The sequence below is a fragment of the Musca vetustissima genome, unplaced genomic scaffold (genome assembly GCF_032173495.1).
Source record: "Musca vetustissima isolate MV318-11 ecotype Yass unplaced genomic scaffold, APGP_CSIRO_Mvet_v1 utg1079, whole genome shotgun sequence".
Lineage (NCBI taxonomy): Eukaryota > Metazoa > Arthropoda > Insecta > Diptera > Muscidae > Musca > Musca vetustissima.
In genome coordinates this window covers 278,676-292,839 of record NW_026885679.1, presented here as the reverse complement: position 1 = coordinate 292,839, position 14,164 = coordinate 278,676, and the positions used below count along the sequence as shown (strand labels likewise).

The 14,164-nt window shown below is 31.8% G+C and overlaps 1 protein-coding gene across 1 annotated transcript; it reads right to left on the bottom strand.

The window, feature by feature from the left end:
- Positions 1 to 1,362: 1,362 nt before the first annotated feature.
- Positions 1,363 to 6,037, bottom strand: LOC133332925 (structural maintenance of chromosomes protein 1A-like). Its single transcript, XM_061541295.1, has 14 exons — positions 5,854 to 6,037; positions 5,418 to 5,787; positions 5,094 to 5,262; positions 4,137 to 5,030; positions 3,951 to 4,079; positions 3,797 to 3,879; positions 3,356 to 3,728; positions 3,174 to 3,287; positions 2,860 to 3,115; positions 2,491 to 2,795; positions 2,313 to 2,434; positions 1,748 to 2,251; positions 1,510 to 1,687; positions 1,363 to 1,431 (listed from the first exon to the last, which is right to left on the bottom strand). Exons 1-14 carry the CDS (start codon positions 6,035 to 6,037, stop codon positions 1,369 to 1,371), a joined length of 3,744 nt encoding a protein of 1,247 aa, XP_061397279.1. The 3' UTR covers positions 1,363 to 1,368.
- Between the last annotated feature and the right edge of the window lie 8,127 nt (positions 6,038 to 14,164).

Genomic DNA, 14,164 nt, shown 5'->3' with positions numbered 1-14,164 from the left:
CAAACAATCTTGTTACTTACATATGTACATAAATGAAATAGTATATTCGCCTAGTGATAGTATATTCGCCTCGTCTTTTTTTCGTTCCCAAAAATGTTAATAAAAAATAAAAAATAAAATAGAAAATAAAATATTTTAAATATTTGTTAACAATATTTTAATTAATTAATTTAATGATTTTCTTCTCGTTTGTTTCTTTTTTCAGAAATAACAAAGGGACTGCAAAAAGCTGAAATTTGATGAATTTGTGTTATAACAATAAATAAAAAGAAAACAAACAAAACAACAGAAAACACACTTAAAAACGAAATTACAGAAACCCAACAACAAAATATCAACACATAAGGACTAAAGAGACACAAAAATAAACATGCAACATGATGTTTACCCCCCATAAAAGTTATGTAAAAAAAGTTACAAAAAAAATTTAAAATTGATTACTGTAAATCAAAACATTCAAATGTTACAACAACAATAAAAAACATTAAACAGCATAACAATTGTTTTATTTGCCTTATTTTTGGGATGGGAGAGGTTCATACTTTTAGAGCAAACCGTAGAATGTCTAAACTTTTAAATAAAATATGATATGGCAAAAATATATACCAAAAAATGATTATCACAAAAAAGTATTTTGCTTTTTATTATAATTTTTGAAAAAATCCACACACATGATATACATATGTCAAAAAACTAAATTTTAATTGTATTGAGAACACCATCACCGACAAAACTCGTTTTTCCGACAGGATTTGCAGTTTACTAACGAATTTTTAGTGCCACAAAAGTTTTTGGACCAGTTTGGCTGACAAGCCAATGTATTGTCATAGGTGATACCATGTCGGATATTGGTTGAATTGTCCCCGAATAATATAATTTATGATTCCCTTTCGACAGCCGGAAGAGAGATCCAAAAGTCGCTCGACAGTTGAACTTGCAAATACCAGGGATAAATCCATTTAACTATTTTTTTGTTCTCACATCAATTCCCCCTTTATTCTCTCCATACTCTTTCATTAATTTCTTCTATGGTAGTTATATAAAAAAAGAAAAATAATTTCACTCGTTTTTACATCATTTATTGGAGTAGAAAACATTTGATTTCTCTTTTTTAGCTTTATTACTTAAATCGTACTCTTTTGTGCATTAATCTAAGTTGGTACTCTAAATATTAAAAATACGTCAAAATGGAAAAGAAACAATTGTCTGCAATAAAATTCTACAAAGCAACATGTACACGACAATTAGTATATATTGACAAGTGTAGTTTTGGAGAACATCATCCTAATCATGAAATTAAGTGTAAAATATATTTGTAGGTAGGTAGGTATTGTGAAACAACGTATCTAACATTAAAAGCTACACTGATTATTTATCCAGGAATTGTGTCAAATCAAACATGTAGACATTGGAAACCAAACAATCACCATCCTAGAATGACAAAAACAAAAATAATAGATTCCATATTAATAATGATGAAAATTGGATATATGTATATCGTCTACTTACACCGGGTGTAATACCAACTAATGCATCGGCATGTCCATAGAATTCTTCTTTCAATGAAATAACAATTGTCTGCAAATTGGTGGTATGATCTCGTATATATGAGGCAACTTTGCCAATATTCGTATTATCCAAAGCAGCGTCAATTTCGTCAAGTACAAAGAATGGAGCAGGTTGATAGCTGAAAGAAAGCAAAAAATTTGCATCATACGTACAAAGAATATATCATTGCCAAACTCACTTGTGTATGGAAAATAGTAAAGCTAAGGCGGCAATTGTTTTTTCACCACCACTCAAATTGCTCATGGGCTGGAAACGCTTGCCCGGTGCTACACAATTATAATTAATACCATCTAGATAAGGTTCTTCGGGATTATCGGGACCCAAATATGCTTGGGCGGCTTCATTGCGTGCAAGTTTTTTGTAAATTCCATCAATAGCATCGGAAATGTGATTACAACATTGAGTAAAACGTTCGGAGCGTTCATTCTTTACACGCTCAAATGCAGCTTTAGCTTTTTTCGCTTTGCGTCGGGCATTTTCGAACTCTTCATTTGTCAGTTGGACCTTTTCGGTGACAGCATCCAGTTTCTGTACAGCTTTCAGATTTGGCGTCTGTATACGTTCCAAAACATCCAACTTTGCCTGAAGATCTTTTTGTAAAGTTTCATTCATTTTCTTGAAACTCGAATCGTCTTTCAGCTTGCAAATTTCACGCGGTAAACTCGAATAATCAACTTCAATACTGAAATGAATTATGACAAATTATTGAATGATAAATAACGACTATGTCATGAATGGCCTACTTTGTTTCCTTGTCCACAACTGCATTTGCAGATGTTGAAGGTGTATTACTGTCAATTTCGCCACCTTGACCGACACAATCGTCCAGCGATCCTCTCAATAGTGGAATAGCAATACAATCCATCTGTAAATGAAGAAATTTATATCGATTTGCTATTTATATTACAAAGTGCAATGTACCTTTGCCTGCATCAACAGATTGTGACGCTCATTTTTCTTTGTTTCAATTTTCGATTCAATCGACGACACCATAGATCCCACATTGTGAATTTCCTTGGCCAAATTGGCAACATCTTTCCGTGCCTTAGATATTTCTTCCTCCATATCATCGACCGCTTGTTTCTTCTCCGCTTTGAGTTGTTTCAACTTTTCCATTTTCTCTTTATCCTCATCGATTTCACTCAAGTACCGTTTCTCAGCAGCACGTAATTTTTCCAAAGCATCTTCTTCATCCTGAACACTACGTTCCCAACGATCAACATTTTCTATAAGACAAAAAAATTCAAGTCCCTTAGAATTTGTTTGAAATAAAACTAAACATGATTATACTTCTTGTGTCCTTTTGTTTTTCAAAATCCAACTGGGTGTTGATAGCATCAATTTGCTGTTCGAATTCGGCACGTTTGCGGGCCCTTTCCTGTTGCATTACCAATTCGCGTTCCTCGTATTGGCGAATATTTTTAACGCCCAAACGGCGACAGAAGGCAGCAAATACTTTATCTTCAACATTATTCATGTTCTCTTTAATTTCCTGAATATGCTCCTCACGCTTCTCCATGCGTCTTTCGATTTCAGTAATTTTTGGCTGTGAATGAAATTATTACTGAGTATAAAATGTATTCATTGTAATACAAACACCTTACCCCAAATGCATCTAACTGACTTTGAACTTGTTGCAATTGTTTATCAAATTGCTGGATCGATTTCTTTGAAGATTCCAAATCCACCATACTGTATTTTAAACGATTTTCAAGTCCCTAAATATATATATATAGTTCAAAATTGAAATATGATCTCTTCAAAGTTGAATATGGTAAAACCTTACCTTAATTTGAGATTCCACAGTGGCCAATTCACTTTGCTTACGGGATTTCTTTACTAATTCCTTGAGCTCCTCGCTCAATTTCTCCTTTTGCATTTTCAGTTGGGCCATATGTTTTTCGTCCCAACGCTTAGCTTTCCGGGCCAAATCATGACTACCACCAGATATTAGACCAGATTTCTGATAAAATGTACCATCCAAAGCCAAAGCATCATAGCGAGAACGATCCAATTCATAGGCCACTTTCATAGCATCTTCAGGTGTTTCACAGACCAAAGCATTGCCAGTTGCAAACAGTACAGCGCGTTCAATTTCTTTCGGTTCGAATTTTAAGACATCGAATACAAGTTTTACATTGCGTGGTTCGCTTATGTTTCTGAAAAATAAAAAATGAATGAAATGAAAAAAAATCCGTGTAGATCTGGGTATGTGAAATGCATTTACCTTAAACGTTCCTTAAGTGGTTTAACTTGCAAATAATCGAGTGGCAAGAATGTTTCAACCTCCAACATTTGTTCCTTAAGTATCTAAATGTTCGATAAGGAGAAGAATAACTTTAGTTTATAACAAGAATATATACATGTGGTAACCAAATTACCTGAATACATTGGCGAGCAGTTTTTTCGGTATCCACAATAATAGCTTCCATAAATTTACCCAACACTTTTGTTACAGCTACATTGTAACGTTTATGGGTCGGCTGACACATGTTTATCATTCGATCATACTAAATCAAAAAAAGGTTTTAATGTTGGTATTAATGCTAATAATTACCATTACATACCACACCCGGCACTTGTTTCTTAAAGAGTTCCACAACTTCTTGTTTCTTTTTTCTACGAGCATCTTCATGTTTATCACTTCTGGCATCACCCAATTGATCTCTAACATCTTCAAGTATGCTTTGTATTTCGGCAATTTTCTCCTTTGAGCAGCCAACATCACGTTTCAATTCATCTTTGATGCGATTCTGTTCTTCCAAGGCAGCTTCTGATGATTTGATATGATCCATTAATTTGTCACGCCTTTTAATGGCCTCCTCACGTTGAAGTGTTAGTTTCTTCAGGGCTTCCTCAACCGATGCTCGACGATTTGTTTCTCCATCGAGTAAATCTTGATCAGATTTTTGCTCTCGATTAACAGAATCTAACTGGGAACGATACTTTGTGGCGGTAGCTTCTGCTTCCTGTTTAAGACTATCATATTCCTGAACTAGCCCTTCTTCCATGTGTACACTTTTACCACGTCGCGTTGATTCATTTGCTATTTCATCCTCAAATCTTTTCTTTAGTTGTTCTATTTCATTCAGTTGTTTCTCCAGTTTGCGTATATCCTGTTGATGAGCATTGTCAGCTTCTCGTGCAGTTTCGAGAGTTTTGGCCAAGGATTTCAACTTTTTCTGACAATGTGCAACTTTCTCTTTGGCTTTAATATAGAGCGGATGTTTTTTATTCATCTGTGTCTCGAACTCACGTATCTCCTGATCTACTTTAGCCAAATCACGACTTAATTTTCCGGATTCTTTCTTCTTTTCTTTTAGAACATCGTCCACTGCAGCTTTGCGACTTTCCACTTCTTTAACATCCTCTTGTTTTGATTCCAACTCTTCGTTTAACTTCTTAATATCTTTCTCTACATGATATAGACGAAATAATTGATATTCAACCTTTTTCTCATTCTGAAATTGGGATAAAATTAAAATTATTGTTCTCAAGATCTGCTATTTGACATGATTGCTTACATATTCATTTTTCAAACGGGCATATCGTTCCGCTTCCATCTTCTCGTGTTTAGCTTCCTTTCGTTCAGCCGCAATGCCCTTCTTCTTTTGATATGTAAATTGTGTCTCCTCTTCGGCCAGTATCATTTCTTGTTTAAGACGATTATAGTCTTCCTTTAGTAAGCCAGACCTGAAATATTATTGATAAAAGGTTTGCATTAATTTCATGTACTTATCTGAAACTTTAGACGAGAGTTGGATCATTCTCGATTGGGCATAGTGCTTCAAATACTCACAAAAAATATGAAGAAAAGCTCTATGTAAAACCTATCCATATATACATACCCACTAATCTCTTCAAATAAAGCTGTTCTCTCCTTGGGTGTTTTCATTGCAATATTTTCAACTGCACCTTGGAAAACTAAAAAGTTCTTCGCCTTGACATTAATGCCCATCTTTTCCAGTCTTGCCAAATATGATGAACTGGATACGCTGTTCCCATTTATTCTATACTCAGAAGAACCACCAATAACTGCACGTTGGAAATCCAACTGGTAGTCACCATTGACAATAAATTTCGCTGTAACATAACAGCTGCGTGCCACAGGTCGTCCAATCGATGAGCCATGTATGAGATCGTTCAGACGTTTTACACGCAAACTAGTGGTTTTCTCACCCATAACAAAACTGATGGCGTCCATGAAGTTGGACTTACCTGCAATACAAAAAGAAAAAACAAGCTTTAGACCTGAAATATGTTGCAGTGCTTTGGCAAACATACCTGAACCATTGGGGCCAATTACTGCGGTAAATTGTTTTAGTGGACCCACAAGAACATGACCTCGATAGGATTTAAAGTTTTCCATTTCTATATACTGAAGGAATGAGGCCTCGATTTCATTGGGCGGTGTGGTTTGATTGACAGATGTTAGTGTCACATCGGCAGCATTCTCCTCCTCCGCCATTGTGGCACACTTTTATGTCACAATATTGGAAGTATTGAATTTATTGACTGTCGTACAATCTTCTGAACAATTCTAGCTACTTTATTACCGAAATTGCAAACAATTTGTTGCACTTTACAGAAATTGTGAAAACACAGTAAAAGGACGCGCTATAACTAAAATCGTTCCACAAAGAAATAGTTCACTTTAACGGTTCTCTGAAATGAACATCGGAACTAGATACAGTTTATGCACTTATCTAGTTCCACTTGTTCTTCGATAATGCTTTTCCGTTCAGTGGAAATATTAGGTCGCAACCTTATACATTGCGTTTGCATACATAAATCTTGTACTATAATAGCGCCTTTACATTCGGCAGAAAATCAAGATCGGCAGTTTTTAGCTGAGAGAAAACCAAAAATATGTATTTGGGAAAATAAAAAAATAAATTTTATAAATATAATTCATAGGGAATCATTAATAAAATATATATACCTTGTATTATTGTACCATGGTAGGACAGCATGAAGTGAAAAACAAAAAAGCACGTGTGGTCTCTTCTGCCAAAAATAAATATACGCAACAAGTGTTTGTGTTTATTTGGCATTTTTTCAACACAAAACTAAATACGCGAAAAATGAATGAAAGGTTATGATTTCTTCCCAAAATCCAGTAGGGAATACCACCAAATGTGTGTTTCATCCATAACAAAGTAATTACTTCCAGACGAACGTGTTCAAAACTTAAGTGGCCCACACACGTCAAACATGTGCGTTCGATCGGTGTGAATCGAAGCAATGTTTGACGTGTGTGGTACGGTGTTCACACCGATTTGCCGGTGCGCACACCGATCGAAAGAAATTAAAAATTTTTAATTTTTCGTTGTGCGACGCGCACATGTTTGACGTCTGTGGGCTGGTGTGTGGATATTTTCTCATTTGTTGCGAAATTTCGTGGAGTGCACATCAGCGGACAATATCAAACATATGCAAAAAAACGTTTTGGAAGATTTTGTGACGACCAAATATATTATCTGTTTTGCCACATCTATTTTGACTATTTGAAAATAAACTAATCATTCACAATAACAGCTGTCAAGAATGATCGAAATCCACATCAGAGTTGCCATATGAACAACATTTTGCAAACACATAGAATACATCATCGATTCCAATTAAGTTGGCTGCAGAGCCATAAATTTCTTTCTCTTTTAAAAAAACATCACACGTGAAGCAACATATCGAAGCGGAAAAAAAGAAGAAGCCAATTTAAAGTGAAAAAAAAAGAATTACACAACTTTTTAAAAATAATAATAATCCAAGTGTCTTCGTACGTAAAAAAAAATCTTAAAATCTTCTTCACGATTAAAAAGTAAAAAAGAGAATTAAAAATAATTTAACAGATTGGAGGTAAGCTTAGTATTTTTTTTTTTTTTAAAGAAAAAGGCATGTAATTTATTAAAAAAATAGATTATAAAAAAATATATGTGTATGTTCTTAAAATTCACTAATATTAAAAGTAATTTTTTTATATCACGTGTTATAATTTATAACATGTGATATTCCAAGTACAGCACTGAACTTACACATCTATTTATACTATAGACAATGTCATTATGATTGTGCCTATAATTCACATAAGAAATAACTTTCTACACTACTCTTTCTAAAAAAATATGATTTATTTTTGAAACCTAGTAGCATAAGGAACTTAAATTCCACACAGACAATTTGCCCATATAATCCTCATAATTTATATTCAATTTGAACTAATACCAAATATAACCATTAGGGACAGAAAAATACGAAAGGCGTACGGAACACCACTTATATATGGAGTGAACACCACACCATCTACTGTACATCAAAACACATGTACATCATACAGTACATCCATAACCTCAACTTGCCGATCAACCGGTTGACTTTGACGAAATAGCGTACAGTAATTTCTGGATAAAAGCAACGACTTTTAAGACAGTAAGTTGAGTGTTATTTTGCTTTTCCCTCCAGTCTTTGTTATACTTATATGATTATGATGGCTAATTGAATGTTTGAATTTGAAAAAGTACGAAAAAGCCAATTTTTTTTATACGTATATATGTAGCTGTTAAAAAAAAAAAAATTAAAAATAGTAAACAAAGAAATAACCAAAAATACTATATAAAAAAATCAGATTAAAACAAACAAATAAAATTCAAATAATTTGTATGAATAAAATATCATTATCTAAGTACATTGAAAAATAATAATATATATATAAATACGAAGAAGAAAACAAATATACTAGAATACATATCTATAAAAACGGATATAAAAACAATTAATTCTAAATTTAAGTAAAAAAAAAAATTTATAAAAATAGTAATATTGAATTTAATTATATCCTTTTTAATAAAAAAAAAATCAATTTAAAAATGTAAAATTATTTTCTTTATCATACATATATATATATATATATATGGTCGCTATAATTGTAAGATTTATAATTATTAAACAAATCTATCCACATATGAATAAAATTAACTATTTATACCTGTATATGTGTTAAATACAATATGTGTTAATATATTAATTCAAAAAGGCTGAAAGCGTAAAGGTCGAGCAAAAACTATTTAATTAGGGGCATTTTCTTTAAAATTAAATGGCTATCGAAAATGTCATGGATGACTGAGAAAGTCACATGGGGTGGGATAGCCACAGAAGCAAAACATCAAAGCTTCTCTAAAGAGATTTGGTTAGACGATTTTAATTTATAATAAAAACAATAACAAAATTATTAAAACTTTTAAAGAGAATCGCCGTTACAATTTATTACAAAAGAAACGCATTTTGAAAAGTGGTACACAATTCAAATGTGCAGCCTCAAGCGGAAAAGAACCTCCCCATCCGGCGAGCTAAGCTTTAGTTTCGATTCTTTTTATAAGTAAAAAAAAAATTAAATATTAACATCAACATTTGTTTAAATTAAAATCTATACGATTTTATGTGTTTTATTTAGAAAACAAAAATAAAAATCAATTCTACAATCTTACAAAAATCTTAAAATAGTTTTCTAATATACATTAGGAATAATTCATTTATTAGATTTTCATTTATTAAGATTATATCCAAATCTCGTACATAAACTGTTTTCGCTCGAACCGATACACAAATTCAGCCTTATATTTGTATGAAATTTCGTCTACTGTAAAGAAAAATCAAATACGTAATTTATTAATTAATAAATGTATGTTAAAGTAATAGTAGTTATTAACATCAACATACAGTCATTCACATTTTATTCTCAACACAAATATATATACCAAAGTAATCATCAAAACAATTATAGCCACACTAGTCCTTGAGACAATAAATTTATCTAGTTTAAATATATCATGAAATCATTATGCCATCAAAAAGGGAAGTGTAGGATCCAGACAATCTAGTAGGATAGCTTCTAGAAATAACCCTTCGAATATCCCTACCGACTATTCTGAAATACCTACCTATATAATGGATACAACACAAACTAACACAAACTTACAGACAAATAGTACATCTACTTCTTCGAACAATACTCCAGGAGCTAATAGGACAGTAATACATAACACAACCCCTTTGATGTCAATACCACCTCCAACACTATCTGGACAACAAATTTCATCATCACCAGAAGCTAATAATATCACCACTCCTGAATATACCAGTGTAACAGCACAAGAAATACGACGAGCATTTGCAGAAATACCAACACAAAATCATGGACCGTCGTTACCTACAATACAAGAAAACATTCATCCAAATACTCAGGTTAACACACATGGTTTAAGTCTTCGAGAATATGTAAACGCCTCAGTTGGTGCTGCTCAAGCCAACATTATGAGAACCATAACAGATAATCTAGCGGTAATGATACCCTGCCATAAGAGAATGTCAGAATTCTCAACAAAATTCCTCATATGTAAATTTCAATAGAATTCCGAGTGACCAACAAACTAACACACAACAACATAACTCAACATTTCACACACAAAATCAACAACAATGGTATAATCTTCCTAATCAACAACACACAAGTTCAAACAATATCCTTGGAAATCAACAACAATACATTGCTCAAAATTTCGCAATGGGATACAAGCCGATGACACCACTACAGCTACAAAAATGGGGTCTCAAATTTGATGGATCCTCAAAAACAGTCAGTGTAGAAGATTTTGTATTCCGAGCAGAAGCTCTTCGACATGATTATAATTGTTCGTGGGACATATTTATCAAAGGATTTCATCACCTTTTAAGTGGAAAGGCACACGATTAGATATGGATGAAATCTGCATATCGAATGGCCTTATTGACTTTAATTCTAAAGAATTTAAAAATGACAAATATCTCTCATTGATCGATACCATCGAACAAAACAAAGCTCAGTTACCTGATTTAAAAGTTTGTGACGGCATTGTCTACAAACGCGTAAAATTCAATAGAGAAGAATTAGAAAATGAAAGTAACTGTTGGAAAATATGGCTACCTGAAGAATTGACTAAAGATGTTATAAAAAAATCACATGAGCACAATACGTCACATGGAGGTACAGCAAAAACCCTATACAATGTTCGAGAATATTTCTATTGGCCATCTATGACCTTACAAATCAAAGATTTTATTAGTAACTGCTCATTGTGCAAGGAAATTAAACATCCAAAGCAAGTCCTTAGACCACCTATGGGAACAGAAGTCACCACTCAAAGACCTTTCCAGAAAATATATATTGATTTCCTGGGGCCATATCCTCGCACAAAGTCAGGAAAATCTTATATATTTATCGTCCTTGACCACAAAACTAAATTTGTTCTTCTAAAGGCATTAGCTAAGGCGACAGTTAACGCGGTCAATAGATTTCTAATAGAAGAAATCTTCCATAAATTTGGTGTGCCGGAAATTGTCCATTCAGACAATGGCAAACAATTTACCTCCGAGGCTTTCAAAAATATGTTACAAATGTTCGGAATAAAACACACGAAAACAGCTATCCATTCACCACAGGCAAATGCCAGCGAAAGGGTTAACCAAAACATTCTAAGTGGCATACGCAGTTACCTTCAATCTGACCAAACACGATGGGATGAAAATCTTTCAAAAATTGAATGTTCCTTGCGCACCACAATACACTCATCTACAGGTACCACACCCTATTTCGCACTGATAGGATACAATATGATAACCCATGCAGACGCCTATGGCATATTAAGAAAATTAGGAGCACTAGAGGATGGTGAAATTCTCACACTACCTAAGTCAGCACAAATGCAATTAGTACACAAAAAAATAAATGACCAAATACATAAAGCATATGAAAGAAATGAACGAAGTTATAATAAAAGAAGTCGTTTTGTATCATATAAGCCAGGTCAAGAAGTCTTTCGAAAAAATTTTGTCCAGAGCAATTTTGCAAAATGCATAAATGCAAAACTTTGCAAAGCCTTGGTTGAAATGTCGCATTAGAAAACAAATTGGCAATAACCAATATGAAGTTGAAAACCTAAAGGGCCAATTGATAGGTATAATACATGCTCAACATCTCAAGCAGTAACACATGTATGTGAATAAAAAAAAAAAAACTATGTATAAAATCTCATAAAAACTTTCATGTTGTTTAAAAAAACACTAAACACTATTCTAATAATACCTTAACGCTAACGCATATACATATTTCTCATAAACAATGTTCATCATTAATGGCCACCCTCTCACCAGAACATCAATATTCATCCTGTTCTTCAACATACCCACATATTCACCTGTAAAAAAAAAAAACAAAACATCAGAAATTGTGAAAATTAATGTTACCTAAAAATATAGGATTTTTATTAAGAATGTCAATAATTATATCATAATAAACTTATCTGAAAAAGTAATTTGCCAAATAAAATTTTGTGTATCCTGTGTCCGGTTGCATTTTCATTGCAAATTTATGCAATAATGTCCTTTTTATAATGCCAAATAACAAACTGCATATATAAAGTGTGGTTGCACAACTCATATGAACAAAACACCATCAGATCACAATATATATAATAAAATTCATTTTGTTTGACGCCTGTAATAAACAGAAAAGCATTAGCAAAAATAAATAATATCAATAAAATGTAGAATGTATATAGTAATTACATCACCGTAGTTTTCATATTTATGAATGTAAATATAATACGGCCAGGTACTGACAATGATTCAATAACATTGTTGTTAAACGAATGTAACACCAATGAACCATCAGTCAGAGAGAGATTCGCCATCATAAATAATAATGTTACTTGTTTAAATATACATTTTGCATACACATATGAGAATTACAAAAAAAGCCAAAACATGTTACTAAATAATGCAAAATAAATTAGATATACGTACCTACAACGGCTATCGACGAGATGTGTGTTCCCATAATTTTATTGACTTGGTATTCTTTTTTTTTTGTAACATTCTTATTCCTTGGCAATGATTGACGCACACATATTGTTGTGTAATAAAATAATTGTATACATGGGTGCAGATACATTAACCACTGCAATCAAACCAAACAAACACACGACCAAATATATTATCTGTTTTGCCACATCTATTTTGACTATTTGAAAATAAACTAATCATTCACAATAACAGCTGTCAAGAATGATCGAAATCCACATCAGAGTTGCCATATGAACAACATTTTGCAAACACATAGAATACATCATCGATTCCAATTAAGTTGGCTGCAGAGCCATAAATTTCTTTCTCTTTTAAAAAAACATCACACGTGAAGCAACATATCGAAGCGGAAAAAAAGAAGAAGCCAATTTAAAGTGAAAAAAATAGAATTACACAACTTTTTAAAAATAATAATAATCCAAGTGTCTTCGTACGTAAAAAAAATCTTAAAATCTTCTTCACGATTAAAAAGTAAAAAAGAGAATTAAAAATAATTTAGCAGATTGGAGGTAAGCTTAGTATTTTTTTTTTTTAAAGAAAAAGGCATGTAATTTATTAAAAAAATAGATTATAAAAAAATATATGTGTATGTTCTTAAAATTCACTAATATTAAAAGTAATTTTTTTTCATATCACGTGTTATAATTTATAACATGTGATATTCCAAGTACAGCACTGAACTTACACATCTATTTATACTATAGACAATGTCATTATGATTGTGCCTATAATTCACATAAGAAATAACTTTCTACACTACTCTTCTCTAAAAAAATATGATTTATTTTTGAAACCTAGTAGCATAAGGAACTTAAATTCCACACAGACAATTTGCCCATATAATCCTCATAATTTATATTCAATTTGAACTAATACCAAATATAACCATTAGGGACAGAAAAATACGAAAGGCGTACGGAACACCACTTATATATGGAGTGAACACCACACCATCTACTGTACATCAAAACACATGTACATCATACAGTACATCCATAACCTCAACTTGCCGATCAACCGGTTGACTTTGACGAAATAGCGTACAGTAATTTCTGGATAAAAGCAACGACTTTTAAGACAGTAAGTTGAGTGTTATTTTGCTTTTCCCTCCAGTCTTTGTTATACTTATATGATTATGATGGCTAATTGAATGTTTGAATTTGAAAAAGTACGAAAAAGCCAATTTTTTTTATACGTATATATGTAGCTGTTAAAAAAAAAAATTAAAAATAGTAAACAAAGAAATAAACAAAAATACTATATAAAAAAATCAGATTAAAACAAACAAATAAAATTCAAATAATTTGTATGAATAAAATATCATTATCTAAGTACATTGAAAAATAATAATATATATATAAATACGAAGAAGAAAACAAATATACTAGAATACATATCTATAAAAACGGATATAAAAAAAATTAATTCTAAATTTAAGTAAAAAAAAAAAATTTTATAAAAATAGTAATATTGAATTTAATTATATCCTTTTTAATAAAAAAAAAATCAATTTAAAAATGTAAAATTATTTTCTTTATCATACATATATATATATATATATATATGGTCGCTATAATTGTAAGATTTATAATTATTAAACAAATCTATCCACATATGAATAAAATTAACTATTTATACCTGTATATGTGTTAAATACAATATGTGTTAATATATTAATTCAAAAAGGCTGAAAGCGTAAAGG

Excerpts from the sequence above, each read along its gene's own strand:
- LOC133332925 (XM_061541295.1), bottom strand. The coding sequence starts at position 6,037 with ATGGCGGAGGAGGAGAATGCTGCCGATGTGACACTAACATCTGTCAAT. Across the intron at positions 5,263-5,417 it reads TTATTTGAAGAGATTAGTGG|GTCTGGCTTACTAAAGGAAG; the intron begins GTATGTATATAT and ends ATAATATTTCAG. Across the intron at positions 3,288-3,355 it reads CTGTGGAATCTCAAATTAAG|GGACTTGAAAATCGTTTAAA; the intron begins GTAAGGTTTTAC and ends ATATATATTTAG.